This window comes from Phyllobates terribilis, unplaced genomic scaffold (genome assembly GCF_046119375.1).
Source record: "Phyllobates terribilis strain yellow unplaced genomic scaffold, ASM4611937v1 Scaffold_2__4_contigs__length_985480577, whole genome shotgun sequence".
NCBI classification, from domain to species: Eukaryota; Metazoa; Chordata; class Amphibia; order Anura; family Dendrobatidae; genus Phyllobates; species Phyllobates terribilis.
The window spans coordinates 857,984,570-858,006,734 of NW_027362762.1; the positions used below are offsets into that span (position 1 = coordinate 857,984,570).

General features: G+C 45.8%; 1 protein-coding gene across 1 annotated transcript in view; it reads right to left on the reverse strand.

The window, feature by feature from the left end:
- Positions 1-532: 532 nt before the first annotated feature.
- TRARG1 (trafficking regulator of GLUT4 (SLC2A4) 1) overlaps positions 533-22,165 on the reverse strand; it is a 96,378-nt gene continuing 74,745 nt past the window's right edge. Inside the window, exons 2-3 of the mRNA XM_073667979.1 lie at positions 9,096-9,225; positions 533-5,918 (exon numbers count right to left, since the gene is read on the reverse strand). Coding sequence (XP_073524080.1) covers positions 5,908-5,918; positions 9,096-9,225 — 141 coding nt within the window. The 3' untranslated portion in view covers positions 533-5,907. The remainder of the gene's footprint in view (positions 5,919-9,095; positions 9,226-22,165) is intronic.

Genomic DNA, 22,165 nt, shown 5'->3' on the forward strand with positions numbered 1-22,165 from the left:
TTAATATGGGTGGGGAGGTTTTAAGAAAGGTCTGAAATTGGGACATTGGTGCCAATTTTTATAATGACATCAGTTAAGATTTTATAGAATATTTTATGATTTGCTTTTGTAACTTCTTATACGCAGTAGCTTTCATGATGTTTGATTTAAATCTTTTAACATTGATTTCCAAACTGAGATTATATATAATATTTTCTGATTTGATTTTGTAACTTAAGCTTCCTTGGGTTTGATCACAGTTCTCTGCAAAATTGAAAGCTACCTGAAGTGCAAAGACTAATACTCAGGAAACCCAGCTTGATGAATGTTCCCCTTCTGTGAGCACAACCTGCTTCTTGTTTCATCTCATTTTTCACCATTGATATATTGGAAATCTGGCCAGGATCCAGCGTGTTCCATCCTGATGCACATTTTCTCCTTGGTGAAGCTGCCAAGACCATACTGCATTGGTATCTCGTAAATAAAGGCAAAACCGAGCTCCTTACTGCTGTCATCCGATAGTCGAGCAAAAGAGAGACCCAAGACAAGCGGCCCATGCACTGTCAAACTTTATTTCGTTCATGCCAAAAATACAAAATGGAATGCATTCAATCCCTCACCTCCTCCTCTAGATTTCTGTATATATATTCCTAATAACATGCCCTTGTCTTTTGGCAAGAGGAAGTCAGTGTGGGATTCCTGCATGCTACTGTTTGTTGATTGAGTGATATAAGACTCTAGAAAGGACCTCATTATCCAGGGAAGGTCAGCTGTGTTCGCTAGAGGAGAATTGTGGGGGTTTTATGCAAATGCTTAATGGTCATGCCACTTCTTAGCAAGGGTTGGAGCACAGCCACGTAGCTTCTAGTCTCATGGCACTATGCCCTACCTGCATTGCACCGCATTTCATCATAAATACTTTCCTGCTATGTCTCCATTAAGTGTCTCATCTAATCAGCAAGAAAAAGTTGCTGATTACAGAGATCATAGGAGTTACTGAACGGACATTGCTTCTACAAGTCAGGGGTGACCGACATATATGATGTACGCTGTGTGTCTGAACTCTTACTAATTCACAATGGAGATTCTATCACACATTGCATATGGAACAAAACATTGTAGAATTCCAGTTTTGGCAAAATATTACATCAACATTGGAATAAAAAATACATATGCAATAACCTCCGAGCAGGCAGCCTTCAACATTACAGCAATGTACTGTGGTGGCAGGTTAAAGGGGTTTTAAAGGATTGGAAAATGAAGACTACTATATTACAAGAACTGTGCCACACCTTTAAAGGGTGTCTGGTAGCCCAGTTTCATTGAAGTGATTGAGGCTGAACTACACTGCAATACCACACACAACCTGTGGACAGGTGTAGCACTGTCCTGTATAATTCCTTTAAGGGCTCGTGCATCCAACCGTTTAAATCGGATGTGTGCTATCCGTAAATTTGATGGATAGCACTTGTACCTATGTTATTCTGTGGGGCTGTGCACATGGCTGAATTTCCATGCTGTCCGAGGAAATAATCATTGACCTGTCGGATTTTGATGAGTGTCCAATCAAAATCGGCAATGCAAGTCTATGGGTCAGTGGAAAATGCTCGATTTTTATGGACTGATTGCATGGAGAAGGCAGAAAAACTTTTTTTTTTCCTTTCCACCTCCGAGAAAAACGGACCCCACTCTGATCAAACTCTGATTAAACTCTGATCAAACTCTGATCAGTGTTTGATTAAGATAATCGGACTGTTTTTCTGGGATGGAGAGAAAACGGTCTTGTGACCCTAGCATAAACATAATTCTTTCAAAGTTAATTTTACAATAATTATTCTTGTAATTGTTAACACTTCTTCATAAACATATACATTATACTATATATCCAAGGTTTAGCTTTTCTCCACATATTAATACAGGATTCCAAACAAGAATATAATCACCTAGTGCTGATTGATAACTTCCAAATTACGCCACCATGGGCAGGATGTTGATGGTTAAGAGGAATAGGCAGTCTCTTGTATGGGAGGGCACAATTTCTGGATTTTTTTTTTAAATAAAAAAGCAATTTTCTGCTGTTTCTTTTTCAGTATTTTCCTGTGATAAGAACACTGTAGAATAGTGGGGAAATGTGCAACAGAGGATCTGTCAGAACAAAATGACTGTTCAAACTAAGCCAAGGCACTAAGTGCACACCTGGTGAGGCCAAACAGTTCAGTGCACCTTCCCATATACTTGCCCACTCTCCCTCTGAGTCCCATAAAGCCAGGGCTGACAATCAAAGAAAAACTGGGTGGAAATAGATGAAAAACAAGAAGGTAGAAAGGTGCACTGAACAGCTTAGCTATGCCAAGGGTGCACCACACACCTATGCTAGGTCATAATGTGCTGACAGACTCCCTTTAAATTAATTAGCCATCCATCAGCTGTTATACTGACTGGCTGGTGGCGGTGCAACCTAAAACCACAGGGTTTTTAGCTATCAACAGACTTTCCCTTGCCCCTGTTGACCATCTACTGTGGAGGTAATTAATATAAAATACAGACACATTTTTGTACTTGCTGAAGATTGCCTACTCAATCTTGACAATTCAGAATGCTGCATAGTGAACACATTAATATTTAAATCATACAATATAAATACCGGAAAACATAAATGGCGTCAGTGATGAAGTTATTTGGCAAATGTTAGCACCATGGCTTATCAAATATACATCACAACATGTTCTTGTCCTGAGTTCCAAATAGATGTCACTCACCAGCACATGTCAATCACTATTATTGTACCTGCTCACCCAGTGCAGTGTGAAATCTAGTGAAAATTGAAAAGATCAATATATGCGAAAAATACCGTAATGTCAGAGTGACTCAGCTCGCATTACTCTGTAGTTTAACTAGCAAATTGGATTATGTTATTAGTTGTAAAGTATTTTTGCAGGACTTACAGTATTTAGCTTTGCCCGAGCTGTGTGAGCTTTTAAGTGTTTTTTCAGCACTGAGTATGTTACTATAAATTATGCATCTTGTAGATTTTACATTGAGAGAATGTCTATAATACAAGAAGAATCCAGCGGAGAGGGCAAAAATGGTGATTAACCGTAGGCTTGTACGTGACTATTGCTTATATTGGTGTGACTGACTATGGTACCTGATACGTGAATGCCCAATATTCAAACATGTTCAAGATTTTTTTTTTTTTTTACTCAGGGGTGATTTTTTATTTCTTCCTATAAAATATAACAGATCATTTAATTGCTTATTGAATTATGTTCAAAGTTGCGAAAAAAAGTTTTTTCAATCCAGCAAAGTGAATTAAAAGCAAAAATACTTTAGTTTGACTTCATTAATAGTAGTATGGGCATAAAAAATATATATGATGTTTTTGAGCCTAGCTGACTCTTAATCATAGATATAGTTAAAAAAGGGTCCTTTTTTTTTTTACTAGAAACGCGTCAGTATATACTTTTTATGCCCATGCTACTATTTTAATGAAGTCATGATAAAGTATTTTTGCTTTTAATTCACTTTGTTGGATTTAAAAACCTTTTTTCACAACTTTGAACAATGCTGCTTGATGCCTCACAAGCTTTATGTGTGCATAGTGGAGTGGATTGCCCAGGAAACCAGACTGAACAACGTACATATATTGGACGGGGTGAGCTGTATCTACAAACTTTTTTTCATGACTTATGTCAATTCTTATCTGAGAGGATACATTAGAAATTTAAGTATTAGTTCAATTAGATATTTAGACCTTTCTGATATCGTATTGTTTAGTGCTAAGTGTATTTTAAATGACCGGTTTGCTCATTAAAAATAATTTAAAAGAACTTATAGCTTATCGTAACTTTAATGGCCTTCCTGGCAAAGTTGATGTTCAGATGTAGTTACCGTAGTTGGCCAAAATCGGAGAAGCAACATAAGATAAAGAGTATTATAAACATTTCCAACTCCAAATAATGAAAAAAAGCTCTTTTTGTAGGCAACATAATACATGAGAAGTAATTATATTTCAATTTTTTAAACGAGAAAGAACATACATATAAGATAAATGTTGTCCAAACTCAACAATTTCAGCAAAACAATCTGATCACCTATAATGTATGGTCGTGTACTGACTCTCCCCTGGGGGCTGATGTTGGATTTCAAGAAGGTAAGGCGGCCACCAGACGTGTCCAACAGCAGCTTTTCCCCTCTCCTCATTGAGAATACACTTGAAGGCTCAGCCAAGTCGAGTGTGCATGCGTAGATGGAGGAGAAGAATAGCTACCGATGGAACAAGCATTCGGCCAACAGCTAAGTTATACAGCCTCCTTATTATTACTTACATATTTTGGTTACACCAGGTTATTAGTCTATTAGGTAAGGACAATCGTTAGTGAACAATGGTTCTTAAGATGTTTCTTAGTAACTGAGAGAATCTAATATCAACTTGTCCATACTTTCTTAGTTATTGAGATATTAATTGTCCACATGATTCCGACTGAAGGACCATGATAGAGTCCAATGTTCATAAAAGCAAGACTAAATACCTATGACTTGCAATTGCAAAGTGTAATAAACAATGGACAGATCAGCTTATATTTCTTAAAGTAAGTGCTTAAAGGGAATATGTCAGGTTGTACATTTAGTTTAATTTGTGGACAATGTGGTATAGAGAAAGAGAAACTGAGCAGAATGATATATAGGTTTGTTGGAAAGTAACTTATAGTTCCCATTGAAATTCCTGGTGTTTGTATACATGAGTCCAATGGTTGGAGCTACTAGTGATTGAAAGTTATCTGCATGCACAGTCATACTGGAAAGACTGCCAATCACTGAATAGGAATGCCCACTAAACTCATGCATACAAATACCAATTTTTATTAATAAAATGCAAGTTTTACTGAAACTTTTCCCGCAAAAAATGGTTATCAATCCGATCAGCTATTCCTGCGCTATAACACCCAGCCTGCAGATCAGATACCATTGTCAACATGACAGGATGATCCCTTTAAGAATTCTAATAAACGGAGCAGACTAGAAAGAAGTATAACCCCTGGCCTTTCTCTATCCTCATATGTGGCCATGTCCCTTTCTCTAAAGAAGCCTCTCTCGGGACCTTGTATTTCAGTGTCTGTGATCTGAAGATACAAAGAGAGAATAAATGGCAGCATTAGCTATATATAGCCGCTGCACTTATCTGGGTCATTTGCTACAAATGCTAGGTACGCAGTTTTGCAGAAGTCTACCCATGTCAATAACTCCTTTACTTGTATGAATGTCACAGCGCACGCCTGCTGCAAGCAAAGGAGAAGAGGTGCTTTGATCAAGAGAACAAGCAACCATGCAAATGGTTAGCCGCAGTTTTCTGTATATGTTGAATTTTTTGACAACCCATGAAAAATGCTAAAAAAGAGATTAAAAGTCCTGTTCCATTCTGTCAGCGAGGAAGCAGCATCATCCAAAACAGGGGGAGGTCACACAGCACGGTGCAGTGTCAAGTCCTTTCCTAATCGCAACCCTATATATGGCAGTTTTCAGCTTTATTATTTAATACAGACAATAGCTTTCATTCCTTTGATACAAAAGCTGGAAATAAAAAAGGAGTTGTGCTATCACCTGATTGCCAGTCCCCAAATGCCTCTCCATAAATTGTCCATCAGTAGGTTTTTATGATAGGAGGGCAACCTCAAGGCATCTCTCTGTTTCCCCTTTTGCAAGTCCCTTACATTTTGTGCTGTTCTCCTGCATCTCTCTCAATTCCCAAGGGTGTGTAAAGTGCTGCATGCAATCCCTTGGACCTTGGGAAGAGTTGGGTCTTTTCTTTCCTCCGGCCAGCCTCCAAAATAGAAGGGCCTTTTTGCAATGAAGAGGTTAAAAACTGAAGGAAACGATAAGGCAGGCCATTTCTGAATATCCGTCTGAGCCCCAGATTATCTGCAAATCTTAGTGGAAAACTAGAAGAGAAATAAGCAATGGTAATTAGAGCAGAGAAATGATTGAAGAAAGCATTAGGCTAAACACATTAGTCTCACGTCTAAAGGACTTGAAGACATGATCGACATGTGAATTGTTTTTTACTGGGGCATAAGCAATAATGTGATGTATCCTGAGAAACGATTTTCATGGTCTTGGGAGTAGATAGCGATACATCAAACAAGGCTATCTATATAATACCCATAAAGAGTCAAGCCAGGGGGAATAGAGTGCAAGTTCAACAAGTCTCTCAACCAGAGCCCTCTAGTTAAAGGGAACCTATCAGGTCCCCCAAGACTCCAAAACCGTCACAACTACACTTTAGAGCCCTCTTCCTACATTCTAATAATGTTTTTGATGTCCTAGTCCAACATTTCCATTTGTTGCAAAACAAGTTATATTCTGTCGATCACCATATGCAATTCACCTTTGGGTAGTCCTGTGGGGCGTGACTTCCTCCAGACTAGTCTGGCCTCAGTTGATGTGATCATGTTCCCCTGAGTGTGACTGATAATCTTCCCACAGTCCACATTATTTCTGCCTTGCAGCAAATATGACTCATGCATGCGACATCCTCCCCAAGCTTTCCTTCTTGAGCATGCACAATGAAGCCAATATCCTCTTCAGAGAGGAAGAATGAGTGCTATAACTCTAGTGTCACCTATTGGCAATACTAATCCTAAGGCTATGTTCACTTGTTGCGTTTTCACTGTGTTTTTTCATGCAAATTTTAAGCTGCGTTTTACAGTACCAGCAAAGGCTATGAGATTTCAGAAGTCTCATGCACACACATTGTTTTTTTTTCCTGACTGATTTGGAAAACTGCTGCGTTTTTGCAAACTGCAGCATGTCACTTCTTTCAATGTTTTTTTTCAGTGTTTTTGCAGCACTTTTTCACCCATAGAAAGCAATGAGTAAGTACAAAAACGCAGAAAAAGATGCAGGCATCAGGTTTTGCTACGTTTTTGATGCAGAAAATTCAGGGACTGCAGGACGTGATCTCACATGAAAAGGAAATAGGCAGAGAAATTAAACAGTGTTTTTGGATATTAAAGATTTTCAAAGATATAGCTAGCGATGAGAAACATGATAGACAGATAGATAGATAGATAGATAAAAATAGGTCAGTGTGCTATATAATCAGTGCTTTTTTTTCTGTACTTGTTTTTTTCATAACCAGCTGAGGGAAAGCCAACCACTGGGGGCTGATGTTAATATTCTGGGAAAGAGGCCAATAGCCCTAAAGGTTCCCAGGCTATTAATAACAGCTCACAGTTGTTTGCTTAGCCTTTACTGGGTAGGTTATGGGGAAACCCCAGAAAAAAAATTATGTAGGGTCCCCCTATAATTTCTAACCAGAAAAGGCTAAACAGACAGCTGTGGGCTGATATTAATAGCCAGGGAAGGGGCCATGGAACTAATTTGCGTAAAACCACTGAATAACAGGACTTTCAGTTTACTGAACCCCTGCTTTAATTAATAGGTTTTACCACTTATGATCCAAGATATGCCCTTGTGTAAAATATATATCCCCCTATTAGACCAATATGCCCTTGAATGGTATATAAAAAGGTGGTCTAAAAAGAGACCAAATGGTTATATTTTGTCCTGAAGTTATATTTCTTTACAAACTGTGCTGCCAGCTAATAGCCAGATGTCACCAAGACTTTACAGTTGCAATCAAAATGATTCCACCTCTCATTGCAAACTAGATTTAATAGCAAAATGTACAAACTTTGCAATAAACCAATCAAACAAGAACAATGTAAACAGATGAACACAACAAGTGGTCTTTCGACTTATTAGTTGTTTTGTATGGTTTGTGGCAAATAGCAGAAAGTGTGAAAATTTTACTAATAAACTTAATTTCCAAAGGGGATTGAATAATTTTGATTGCAGCTGTAGGATACTGCCTCCCCATATAGCACACACCTTTATAGACTGTTGACACCTATCTATTCAGGTCACTGAATCAACAGTGACCTGTCAGTCAGGCAGTAGGCAGGTGGTGGGCGGGGAATAGGAAGAGAGAACAGGAGAGCTGCAAGTGCAATATCCCACCACAAAGTACTTGCAGCTCATTTGCATACAAAGTTAGATTTCTCCAAAGCAGCAAAACAGATTTCTACAATCAAGGTATGGATTTAATCAGTTTGAAAGCGCCTCTACAGTCATGCCATTAGTTTGAAGTGTAAAATCCTTATGACAGGTTCCCTTAGATGACAGAGGAGGTTTGGATCTTTGCGACAATTGAGTCAGCAGAGCGTTGGGGACTTTTATGCAGTATGCATCTCAGCACTTGGAGAACCCGCTCTGTAACTTTATGTGATCTGTCTCTTCATGGCTGAGTTGATTTGGGTTCTAAATCCACTTTTCAATAATAATATTCACAGTTAAAGTGAATCTGTCACCAGGGTTTTGCTCCTCATCTGAGATCAGCATAATGTAGGAAAAGCGACCCTGATTCTAGCAATGTATCACTTAGTTTACTGGGTGCAGCCTTTGTCATACAATCAGAGTTAGATGTAGCAGAGCTCAGAAAGCTGTCCTCGCCCTCAACCCTGATTAGCACCTTTCTATGTACATTATATATTGACAGTAAGCTGCTAATTAGTGCTGGGGGGCGTGGTTGGACCAGAAAGCATGCAGACAGCTAGTCCTGGCAGTGAAAATCTCCTGCTGACAAAACACTCATTGTATTCAAACAACAGCACACAGCCTAATAAGTGACACATTGCTGAAATCAGTGTCTCAGCCCCTACTTCATGTTGCTCTCAGATTAAATAGCAAAAACATGATGACAGATTCTCTTTAATAATGGAATATAACAACATTTAATGAACTGACTTGTTACACCGGTGGCTCTGATTACAGAACAACGCGGGAATTGAATGAGCTCTTTAGAATGAGCCATTCTTTCATAAATGTTATTGAAGGCTGACTTCATGGCAAGGGGCTGGATTTTACATACTGGTGGCAATGGGATAGAATGAAAACTATAAATTCAATGATTAAGATGTGTGTCCCAATACTTTTGTCCATGTGCTTTTGTCCCCTCTGGTTAAGTGGTCATAGACAACTGCTTCCAGGTGAGAATGTGTACAGGGCTGGCCTCACATTTGTGGCTCTCTCTTTTCAGTTTTTCTTATATGTCTTACCTGTAAGACTGAGGATACAAAGGATGATGATGACAATTCCCAGCAGGATAGATACAACACTCAGTAGTCTGGCCAAGCGTCCCAATCTCCGGGCTCCATCCATATCACCCTGCTGCAAGCTGTTCCGTGACTAGAAACATGTAAAAAAAAAACAGCAAGAGAAAATAATATTAATAGACAGAAATTGGTGTAAATCATGGTATCTATATAACTACAAACAGTTTTCCTATATTTTTCTAATTGGTCAGTGTTTGATATACAGTGAAACATTTACTTCTCAATATTCTCTTCTTTTTGCAGCGTTCTCGGAAGTTATAAAGCAGCTTGTATTTTAGTTCAGTTGTAGTTTTTATTGAGAAAGACCCCAGTATCATCAAGTTACAAGATGTTCAGTTTGATTCAGTCTGTCCTATCTTGCAGATATGTCTACTGTGTGCCATTTAAAACTAGAGTACAGTCACTCTTTAGGTTGGCTGCATTCATGAGCAGCATTTATGAGAACTATATATAAGAGTATATTGTTGTAGGCTTGTCGGAAGAGGTGGGTCTTCAGGTTCCTTTTGAAGGTTTCCACGGTAGTCGAGAGTCTGATACGTTGGGGTAGAGAGTTCCAGAGTAGAGGGGAAACACGAGAGAAATCTTGTATGCGATTGTGGGAGGAGGAGATAAGAGGGGAGTAGAGAAGGAGATCTTGTGAGGATCGGAGGTTGCATGTGGGTATGTAACGGGAGACTAGGTCAGAGATATATGGAGGAGACAGGTTGTGGATGGCTTTGTATGCCATGGTTAAGGTTTTGAACTGGGGTCTCTGAGAGAGAGATGTAGCACCCTGAGGATTCGGCTGCTACAGGGGTATTGCACCTCAGCCAGAGGTGTGATATTCCACTCCCGGGTAAGGATGGAGTGTGGAACTGAGCTCAGTTAGCTGCATGCACTACACACATCCCATTTCCGAGGAACAGACCGATGGTACTCCCACTAGAGAAATGTGCAGGTACAACAGTGTCTGTTCCTGGCTGGAGTGGGAGGGGGGTGGAACATCCCAGTAGTGTAGGGGCAGATAGGGGGAGCAGTCTGGGTAAAGCTAGGAGCTCATTGGGTGCTGGTCACCTGAGCTCACACATAGAGGGAGTATATAAGGTGGGCACCATCTTAGATCAAGGTCAGTCAGTCTGTCAGTCTTTTGTCAGAGCAAAGCAGAGGAAGAGAGCAGAGGAGAAGAGCAGCTCCAAGGCCCAGAGAGAGAGAGGAGAGAGAAAGACCCAGAGGGGGAGAAAGAAGGAACTCCAAGAGCCCAAATTAGACCAGAGGGTGAAGAGTTGGCAACAGGGTACCGGATCCCAAGCTGGCAGAGGCTACAGCACACCTTAGCCAGGAACCGGAGGTCGTGGGCAGGATCTGCCACGATCACCCACTAAATCCACCCGGAAGGCAGACCACGAATAGGGTCAGGGAACCCAGAGACAAGGGTTTACCACCAAGAGGCCCGAGGGAGCCGGACATAGGTGGATCCCTGGTGGGGAAGGCCAGAGAAGAGGACAGGACAGAAAGGGAGCTCAGGACCATGCTCCAGAATCACCTGGGGGTTGGCCGAGTCCAGGACCTGGTGGACGCAGCACGGCTCGGGTGGTCACTTAAGGCCGGAGTGACCGGAACAACTGCAGTAAGTAAAAACCCTGAACTGCACAGCCCGACTCTGAGTCTCATTTCCATCCTCGCTGCACCACCACAACCCCCATCCTCTGCAACTGACCCCCTGAGGCTATACCCCTCCCGTTGGGGGTTATACTACCTGAGCTGCACATACATCACCAGCCTCAGCGGACCCTGCTGCAGCGGCGGCCGTATTGACCGCAATTCAACGGGTGGCGTAGTCGACACAAAAGAACATCTAGTAACATCATAAGGACTGCCACACACTGAGCTTGACACCCTGGGCACGGACCGGGTCACAGCCACTCGGAGACTACAACCCCCATCTGATCCGGCTCCGGGTATCCCTAACAGCACTGGCCCAGGGGGCGCGTCAACTTTGGCGTAGTCGGCAGGATAACGTGCCCGCAACAACCGGGTACTGCGTGCCTGAAGAAAAAGTTCATCGTTACCTTAAAAAGAAGTCTCCCGCCGGTTCCGGAGGGTCCCCGCCATCGGGCCCCATCACAGGTCGTTTCCCGCCGGTTGTCCGCCATTTGCAGCTTTTTCCCGCCATCCATGGAGTTTCCCGCCACTGGGAGACGATTCCCGCCATTTCCGAAGATTTCCCGCCTTGGAAGAGCGGACGCCATTATGGGCGTGCCAGAGGGTGGCAAAAGGCCACCTCCCATCGTGGGCCAGGTCGAAGAATGGCGCCAAAAGCGGAAACCGCGCCCACCAACAGAGACTGTGATACTGGAAGTGTCCATCAGCGTAAGAGAACTGCCCCTGGAACTGACAATCAAAAAGTTGCCCCGGGACCACCCTCAATGTGGGCGGAGACAGAACAAGAGAGCAAAGATGGGTGTCGCCTGGAGCAGTCTGGAGAGAGCGCACCCGGAGACAAGACGTCTGGAAGAGAGTCCAGAGAGAGCCTACCCGGAGATGGAGGGAGAGCCAGGCAGCACCGACCCAGTGGTCAGGAGCCTGATGCGGGCCGCCACTCCAGGCAGCACCGACCCAGTGGTCAGGAGCCTGTTGCAGGTCACCACTCCAGAAGGCCTGCTGGAGATCCTAGCACAGCTCCCCCGAGACCGGGAGTGTGCACAGACCGCGCTGGAGGGCCTCGCACGGAGGATGGCCCGGGTGCAGCGAGAGACATTGGCGGAGTGGAGCCGAGAGATGGCCCAGCAGACCGAGACTCGTCAGCGGAGCACGCCACCCGAGACGAGGAGACAGACCGCCTCTGAGGATGGCGCAGGAGGACTGAAGGCCGGAGACGGCGCCGAGAAGGGAGCCGAACGAATGGAGGCAGGTAAAGGGGACGTCACTACCCCGAGCCGGGAAACCGCGTGCCTGCCCCAGCTCCCCGTCGCAGAGCCCGAAGTACCCCCTGCCGTGCCCGTCGCTGCAACGTCACCGCCGCAGACTAGGCCTCAAACGGAAGCCGCGACCCCTGTGACGTCACACGCCTCGACCCCGAGCGTGGCCAAGCAGGAAGTACCATCGGCCTGGTCGCAAGGCCTAGTACCCCCGGGCGCCGCAATACCAACAGCGCCCCCTACCTCCGCGGAGCCCCCGGCCTGGTCGCAGGGCCAAGTAACACAGGGCGCCGCCGTTCTTACGGTGCCCTTTACTTTCAAGGTGCCCCAGGCCTGGTCGCAAGGCCTGGTTAACCCGGGCGCCGCTACCACCACGGCGCCCATAACAACTAAAGTACCGCACCTGGGTGAGGACCTGTTCGCCCAGCATACGTGCCCGGATGGGCAGCCCTTCGTATGGCCCCAGGAATACATCCAGCTGGAGCTGCAAAAAGCAAGGGCCATGTGCGAACCCCTGATCCCGGCTCCAAAGCCCATGAAGAGGATCTCGCCCCCGCTAGAAGAGACCCAGTTTGAGTGGGATCCCACCGGAGAAGACCTCATGGGGTTCACTCAGGAGACTCGGGCAGCCGCAGCGGAGCGTGCAGAGTGCTGCCGCCAGCAGCTCGAGGTCTTCGAGAGGGAGCGGAGAGAGAGGCGGGTCCGGGAACAACAAGCCCAAATAAGGAGCGCGGAGCAGAAGAGCCGGACCAGGAGAGACCCCCGTGCAGCGCATGGTCCCCGTACCATCGGGACTGTGATAAAGTTCAATCTGCAGCATGGGTGGGGTTTCATCAGGGATCACCACACCCCAGGCGACGTCTTCGTGACCAGGAGAGACGTTGAGTCCCACCTACCGGAGGGACACAGAGGTCGTGACCTGTATTTAGGGGACGAGGTCACCTTCACCCGGCACAAGTGTGCCAAAGGACCCTACGCCCTCCATGTGCATCGCCTGACGGAGGAGGAGCTGCGGTGTGAGGAGGAGCAAGAGGACCCGGACGGGTCTGAAACTGAAACCAACCAACAAGAAAGAGCAGGAGGACGCCGTCGTTGAAGTACGGTAGAGAGAGACTGTACATAGTTACCCGTCAGGGTATAAGAACTGTTCTAGTTGAAATATAGTCCCCGTTGGGACCAGCCAAGAGTGAACTGTTAACCCCGTGTGTCCCTATTCCCACTGACCGAGGACTGATAGCGGTCAATCCTCCCTAATACCTGGCCGAGGACTGAGAGCGGCCATATCCCCTTGTATATAGTTGCGCTTCCTAAAGCGCCCCCTACCGGTTTTATAGGAAACCGTGTTTCTTCAAGAGACTGTCGCACTTTACCCGGTCACAAGTTGCACCGTGGCCGGAGGAACAAGAGTGTTATTTATGATAAGTTTTATATGAAAAGTTTATGCTGATAATATATGATGTTTTATATGTTTATGTTTATGAAAAAAATTGTATGTTTTGGATGTTTTTGTCTTACAGCCCGAGGACGTGCTGTGATTTACCAGGGGGGAATGTAGCACCCTGAGGATTCGGCTGCTACAGGGGTATTGCACCTCAGCCAGAGGTGTGATATTCCACTCCCGGGTAAGGATGGAGTGTGGAACTGAGCTCAGTTAGCTGCATGCACTACACACATCCCATTTCCGAGGAACAGACCGATGGTACTCCCACTAGAGAAATGTGCAGGTACAACAGTGTCTGTTCCTGGCTGGAGTGGGAGGGGGGTGGAACATCCCAGTAGTGTAGGGGCAGATAGGGGGAGCAGTCTGGGTAAAGCTAGGAGCTCATTGGGTGCTGGTCACCTGAGCTCACACATAGAGGGAGTATATAAGGTGGGCACCATCTTAGATCAGGGTCAGTCAGTCTGTCAGTCTTTTGTCAGAGCAAAGCAGAGGAAGAGAGCAGAGGAGAAGAGCAGCTCCAAGGCCCAGAGAGAGAGAGGAGAGAGAAAGACCCAGAGGGGGAGAAAGAAGGAACTCCAAGAGCCCAAATTAGACCAGAGGGTGAAGAGTTGGCAACAGGGTACCGGATCCCAAGCTGGCAGAGGCTACAGCACACCTTAGCCAGGAACCGGAGGTCGTGGGCAGGATCTGCCACGATCACCCACTAAATCCACCCGGAAGGCAGACCACGAATAGGGTCAGGGAACCCAGAGACAAGGGTTTACCACCAAGAGGCCCGAGGGAGCCGGACATAGGTGGATCCCTGGTGGGGAAGGCCAGAGAAGAGGACAGGACAGAAAGGGAGCTCAGGACCACGCTCCAGAATCACCTGGGGGTTGGCCGAGTCCAGGACCTGGTGGACGCAGCACGGCTCGGGTGGTCACTTAAGGCCGGAGTGACCGGAACAACTGCAGTAAGTAAAAACCCTGAACTGCACAGCCCGACTCTGAGTCTCATTTCCATCCTCGCTGCACCACCACAACCCCCATCCTCTGCAACTGACCCCCTGAGGCTATACCCCTCCCGTTGGGGGTTATACTACCTGAGCTGCACATACATCACCAGCCTCAGCGGACCCTGCTGCAGCGGCGGCCGTATTGACCGCAATTCAACGGGTGGCGTAGTCGACACAAAAGAACATCTAGTAACATCATAAGGACTGCCACACACTGAGCTTGACACCCTGGGCACGGACCGGGTCACAGCCACTCGGAGACTACAACCCCCATCTGATCCGGCTCCGGGTATCCCTAACAGCACTGGCCCAGGGGGCGCGTCAGAGACAGAGATTGACAGAGAGGAGAGGCCGGGGAATAGCGGGGGGACAGGTTGATTAGTCGAGCAGCAGAGTTTAGGATAGATTGGAGGGGTGCGAGAGTGTTAGAGGGGAGGCCACAGAGCAGGAGGTTGCAGTAGTCGAGGCGGGAGATGATGAGGGCGTGCACTAGTGTTTTTGCAGATTCATGATTGAGGAATGTGCGGATCCGGGAGATATTTTTGAGTTGGAGTCGGCAGGAAGTGGAAAGGGCTTGGATATGTGGTTTGAAGGAGAGTTCAGAGTCCAGGGTTACCCCAAGGCAGCGAGCTTGAGGGACTGGGGAGAGTGGGCAGCCATTGACGTTGATAGATAGGTCAGTTGGGGGGGTTGAATGAGATGGTGGAAAGATTATGAATTTTGTTTTGTCCATGTTAAGTTTTAGAAATCTGGCAGAGAAGAAGGATGAAATAGCAGACAGACATTGTGGGATTTTGGTTAGTAAGGAGGTGATATCGGGTCCAGAGAGGTAGATCTGTGTGTCATCAGCATAGAGGTGATACTGAAAGCCGTGAGACTCTATGAGCTGTCCCAGGCCAAAGGTGTAGATGGAGAAGAGCAGGGGTCCTAGAACTGAACCTTGGGGGACACCAACAGATAGGGGGCGAGATGAGGAGGTGTTGTGTGAGTGGGAGACACTGAATGTCCGGTCTGTTAGGTATGAGGAGATCCAGGATAGGGCCAAGTCTGTAATGCCGATAGATGAGAGAGTCTGTAGTAAGAGGGAATGGTCCACTGTGTCAAAGGCAGATGACAGGTCTAGGAGGAGGAGGACAGAGTAGTGTCGCTTAGATTTGGTGGTTAGTAGGTCGTTGGTGACTTTAGTCAGTGCAGTTTCAGTAGAATGGTGCGGTTGGAAACCAGAATAATATATATATATATATATATATATATATATATATATATATATATATATATATATATATATTTTATTAGCCTTAGTGAACTGAAACCTACAATTTCCTCCAGCATGTTATGTGTCGGGGGTTAATTCATTATATTCAAAGGGTGTGTTTTTTGTGAGTAGGTGAGAGAGGGGCGGGATGCCTACTCACCATATCTCCGCCTCGAGGGTGTGGCACTGTTTTTTTTTCTGTGGTCTGGTCTGGAGAAGGAAGTCTCCAGGCTGTGAGTGGAGGCCAGAGAGCTCCACTGAAGGACTTTGCTGGACTGTTTGTGATACCGAGAGCGGGCAAAACCCACTCAACACTGCTGGAGTTTATACCGCATAATAATAAACCCGCAGGAAGTTAACCCGAGACGTGTGTCCCGTGTTTGCCTCTGTGAAAGCCGAGCAAGTCGCTTTACCACATCACATATTGCAGGGTTTTCAGATAATGTGCAAATTCACTCACAATTTTACTGCTAATACTACAGTTTTTCCTGCAAACCCACTCTGCATTAACGTAATTGATAATATTCACACATGTATATGTAGCACCCTGAGGATTCGGCTGCTACAGGGGTATTGCACCTCAACCCAGAGGTGTGATATTCCACTCCCGGGTAAGGAAGGAGTGTGAAACTGAGCTCGGTAGGCTGCATGCACTACATACATCCCATTTCCGAGGAACAGGCCGACGGTACTCCCACTTAGAAATGTGCAGGTACGACCGAGTCTGTTCCTGGCTGGAGTGGGAGGGGGGTGGTACATCCCAAGTAGTGTAGGGGCAGATAGGGGGAGCAGCCTGGGTAAAGATAGGAGCTCATTGGGTGCTGGTCACCTGAGCTCACACATAGAGGGTGTATATAAGGTGGGCACCAACTAAGAACAGGGTCAGTTGCAGAGAGAAAGTCAGCGAGCAGAGGAGAAGAGAGACCCAGAGTGAGAGAGGAGAAGAGAGACCCAGAGGGGGAAACAGAAGAGAGGACTCTAAGAACCCAAATTAAATCCCCGGGTGAAGAGTCGGCATCAGGGTACCGGAACCCAAGCTGGTGGGGGCAAAAACACACCCCAGCCAGAGACCGGAGGCCGTGGGCAGCGTCTGCCACGGCCACCCACCACGAAGGCATACCACGTGGAGGGTCAGGGAACCCAAGGCCAAGGGTCTCCCAACAGAAGGCCCGAGGGAGCTGGACCTGGGTGGATCAATAGTGGGGACGGCCAGAGAAAGGACAGAAGGAGAGCTCAGGGTCACGCTCTGGACTTATTTGGGGGTTGGCTGGATCCAGAACCTGGTGGACGCAGCACGGCTCGGGAGGTCACTCGAAGCTGGAGTGACCGGAACATCAGCAGTGAGTAAACATCCTAAACTGCATAACCCGACTCTGTCTCTGATTGCCGTCTACACTGCATTACCACAACCCCCATCCTCTGCACCTGATCCCCCTGAGGCTATACCCCACCCGTTGGGGGTTATACCACCAAAAGCTGCACCAACACCATCAGCCTCAGCGGACCCTGCTGCAGCGGCGGCCATAGTGACCGCAATACAACGGGTGGCGTAGTCGACATTAAGAACTTAATAACATCTGTAGGACTGCCACATACAACTGAGTTTGACACCCTGGGCACGGACCGGGTCACAGCCACTCGGAAGACTACAACTCCCATCTGATCCGGCTCCGGATATTCCCCCTAAAGAATATGGCCCAGGGGGCGCGTCATATACAGGCAGAACTACAGAAATACAGACAGAATGCTGCCCCACCGTATGCGGGCACAATGTGGCTATAAAACTGTGCAAACATGGCCTCAAAGAATTATCTTGGTTGTGGTTGAATGAATATAAATACACAAAGTGTCCTATATATATAAATATATATACTGTATAAATACCCAAGGTGTATGATGGTTTGGCCGGCAGCAATCTCTCCTGCCTGTCCTATACACAGGAGCGCTCACTCTGTGGGCACTCCTGTCTTCTCTATGAAGGAGCAGCTCCCAGACATCTCCAGAAAGTGCATATCTCTTTGAGAATAAAAGGATCAGCAGTCCAAAATCGGACGTGCCAGATCATTATCTCCCCTAACATCATCAGTTGGGAAGCCCCATTTACACTAGACTTTTGGTTAGACAGTGGCATGTAAAAGTTTGGGCACCCCTGGTCAAGATTACTATTATTGTGAACAGTTAAGCAAGTTGAAGATGAAATGATCTCTAAAAGGGCTAAAGTTAAAGATGACACATTGGATTTTAGGCAAAAATAAAAAAAATATATATTGTCATTTTTTTACTTTTTAAAAATTACAAAAAGAAAAATGGGCCGATGCAAAAGTTTGGGCATCCTTGGAGATTTTTGTGCTTAGATAACTTTGACCAAGGTTTCAGTCCTTAATTAGTCTGCTAGGGTTATGGCTTGTTCACTATCATGGTTATGAAATGCCATGTGATGCAAACTTCCCAGCTTTATAAAAACTCAGCTTCCTCTAACCTTGTGCCAAAAACAGCAGCAATTGTTTCTTCTAAGCAGCTGCATAGCACTCTGAAAATGAAAATGGTGGAGGCCCACAAAGCAGGAGAAGGCTATAAGAAGATAGCAAAGCGTTTTCAAGTTGCCCTTTCCTCAGTTCGAAATGTAATTAAGAAATGGCAGTTAACAGGAACAGTGAAGGTCAAGATAAGTCTGGAAGACCAAGCAAAATTTCAGTGAGAGCTACTGGTAGGATCGCTAGAGAGGCAAATCAGAACCCCCGCTTTACTGCAAAAGGCCTTCAGAAAGATTTAGCAGACTCTGGAGTTGTAGTACATTCTTCTACTGTTCAGAGACACTTGCACAAATATGGCCTTCATGGAAGCGTCATTAGAAGAAAACCTCTCCTGCGTCCTCACCATAAAATTCAGCATCAGAAGTATGCCAAAGAACATCTAAACAAGCCTGATGCATTTTGGAAACAAGTCCTGTGAACAGAAGAGGTTAAAATAGAGCTCTTTGGCCACAATGATCAAAGGTATGTGTGGAGAAAAAAAGGCACAGAATTTCAGGAAAAGAACATCTCACCAACCATTAAGCATGGGGGTGGATCAATCATGCTTTGGGGTTGTGCTGCAGCTAATGGCACGGAGAACATTTCACGAGTAGAGGGAAGAATGGATTCAATGACATTTCAACAAATTCTTGATGCAAACATGACACCATGTGTAAAAAAGCGGAAAAGAATATGGCTTCTACAAATGGATTATGATCCTAAACACACATCAAAATCCACAATAGACTACCTTAAAAGGTGCAAGCTGAAGGTTTTACAATGGCCCTTACAGTTCCCTGATCTGAATATCATTGAAAATATGTGGCGAGACTTCAAAATAGCAATGCATGCAAGACGACCCAGGAATCTCACAGAACTGGAAGAAATCTCCAAAGAAGAATGGATGAAAATCCCTCTAACAAGAATTGAAAAGACTGTTGTCCGGCTACAAAAAGTGTTTGTAAACGCTGTGATACTTTCAAAATGGGGTGCTACTAGGTACTAACCATGCAGGGTGTCCAAACTTTTGTATCAGACCATTTTCCGTTTTGTAATTTTTAAAATGAAAAAGATGAAAAAATATATATATTTTCCTAAAATACAAAGGAAATGTGTCATCTTTAACTTTAGGCCTTTTAGACATCATTTCATCTCCAATTTGCTTAACTGTTCACAATAACAGTAATTTTGTGCCCAAACTTTTACATGCCACTATACATAGATATATAAATATAACAGAGAAAAGAGAGCACTCCAGAATTAAAATTAGAATAAGATGTTAAGTATGTAATTGTAGCACCCTGAGGATTCGGCTGCTACAGGGGTATTGCACCTCAACCCAGAGGTGTGATATTCCACTCCCGGGCAAGGATGGAGAGTGGAACTGAGCTCGGTAGGCTGCATGCACTACACACATCCCATTTCCGGGGAACAGGCCGACGGTACTCCCACTTAGAAATGTGCAGGTACGACCGAGTCTGTTCCTGGCTGGAGTGGGAGGGGGGTGGTACATCCCAAGTAGTGTAGGGGCAGATAGGGGGAGCAGCCTGGGTAAAGATAGGAGCTCATTGGGTGCTGGTCACCTGAGCTCACACATAGAGGGTGTATATAAGGTGGGCACCAACAAAGATCAGGGTCAGATGCAGAGAGTCAGATGCAGAGAGTCAGTGAGCTGCAGAGAACAAGTCAGGAGCAGAGGAGAGAAGAAAGACAAAGACCCAGAGTGAGAGAGGAGAAAAGAGAGAGACCCAGAGCACAGAAGAGAAGGACTCTGAGATCCCAACTAAAATCCCCGGGTGAAGAGTCGGCATCAGGGTACCGGAACCCAAGCTGGTGGGGGTAAAAACATTCCCCAGCCAGAGACCGGAGACCGTGGGCAGCGTGTGCCACGGTCACCCATCACATCCACCCCGAAGGCACACCACATGAAGGGTCAGGGAACCCAGGGCCAAGGGTGTCCCAACAGAAGGCCCGAGGGAGCTGGACCTAGGTGGATTACTGGTGGGGACGGCCAGAGAACGGGACAGAAAGAGAGCTCAGGGCCACGCTCCGGACTTGTTTGGGGGTTGGCTGGATCCAGGACCTGGTGGACGCAGCACGGCTCGGGTGGTCACTAGCAGCTGGAGTGACCAGTACAACATCTGCAGTAAGTAAACACCCTTAACTGCACAACCCGACTCTGTCTTCACTGCCGTCTGCACTACACCACCACAACCCCCATCCTCTGCGCCTGTCCCCTCTGAGGCTATACCCCTCCCGTTGGGGGTTATCCCACCAAGCTGCGCACCCACCATCAGCCTCAGCGGACCCTGCTGCAGCGGCGGCCACAGTGACCGCATCACAACGGGTGGCGTAGTCGACACAAAAGAACTCTTAATAACATCTGTAGGACTGCCACATAACACTGAGTTTGACGCCCTGGGCACGGGCCGGGTCACAGCCGCTCGGAGACTACAACCCCCCATCTGATCCGGTGCCGGGTATTCCCCTCAAAAAGGAATATGTCCCAGGGGGCGCGTCATAATACACATTTTATTAACATGTAACTACCGGCGAAACGCGCGTTGGGACAGAGCATGTGGTCTATGGTTAGTACCTTAATATTGCATGCTATATCATGACATGCTTATCCTATATTTAAGGTCCTTTCTCTCTGAACTTTCATAGGCATGGACTGACAAGTATATATGTCCCACTTTGGGGTTCATTTACTGTTTGCACTCTGATAACTGATATGATATTCTGTGCTTTGACACGAACTTTGGGTCATCTCTTTTCTATTTGAATTTACTCTGGCATTTATATTATATATATTTATTTATTTATCTAGTCCTTCTGATACTAACTCATACATTTAGTGGTTTTTGCACATATAATCACAGCAATGTAATACATATTGGACTGATTTCAATTTTTTTTATTTATTTACACCTCGTTCATGTATACTTAGTCAGTTATTGTATGTGCATGATATAGGGACAATGTCTATTTACCCATTTATTAACCATTGTCCTCTGACCATATGTATTTATTTTTTTAACTTGTATTTTCCCCTTGTTATTTTTATATACACTGCTCAAAAAAATAAAGGGAACACTTAAACAACAGAATATAACTCCAAGTAAATCAAACTTCTGTGAAATCAAACTGTCCACTTAGGAAGCAACACTGATTGACAATCAATTTCACATGCTGTTGTGCAAATGGAATAGACAATAGATGGAAATTATTGGCAATTATCAAGACACCCTCAATAAAGGAGTGGTTCTGCAGGTGGGGATCACAGACCACATCTCAGTACCAATGCTTTCTGGCTGATGTTTTGGTCACTTTTGAATGTTGGTTGTGCTTTCACACTCGTGGTAGCATGAGATGGACTCTACAACCCACAGAAGTTGCTCAGATAGTGCAGCTCATCCAGGATGGCACATCAATGCGAGCTGTGGCAAGAAGGTTTGCTCTGTCTGTCAGAATAGTGTCCAGAGGCTGGAGGGTCTACGAGGTGACAGGCCAGTACACCAGGAGACGTGGAGGGGGCCGTAGGAGGGCAACAACCAAGCAGCAGGACTGCTACCTCTGCCTCTGTGCAAGGAGGAGTGTGTCACCCCAGGCCTGGATGCCACAAATATTAAAGGCTGTGTCTGAGAGCAGGAGGGAGGTTCCCTGGTCAGGGACAATTAGCATACAGCACCTCCTGTCCCAGGCCAGTAGGGGGAGCTGGCTGCCCCTATAAAAGCTGGAACTGAGGGCAGGGTTAGAGAGAACTGGACGACCTAGCTCAGGACTGAGACTAGTCCCAGAGAAGGAGGGACAGTTCAGCTGTAGCCAAGGAGTCCGTGAGGCAGAGGAGAAGCTGCGAGCCAGGGACAGAGGCGACGAGAGTCGGTCCTGGCTGAGAGAACTACACTACCGG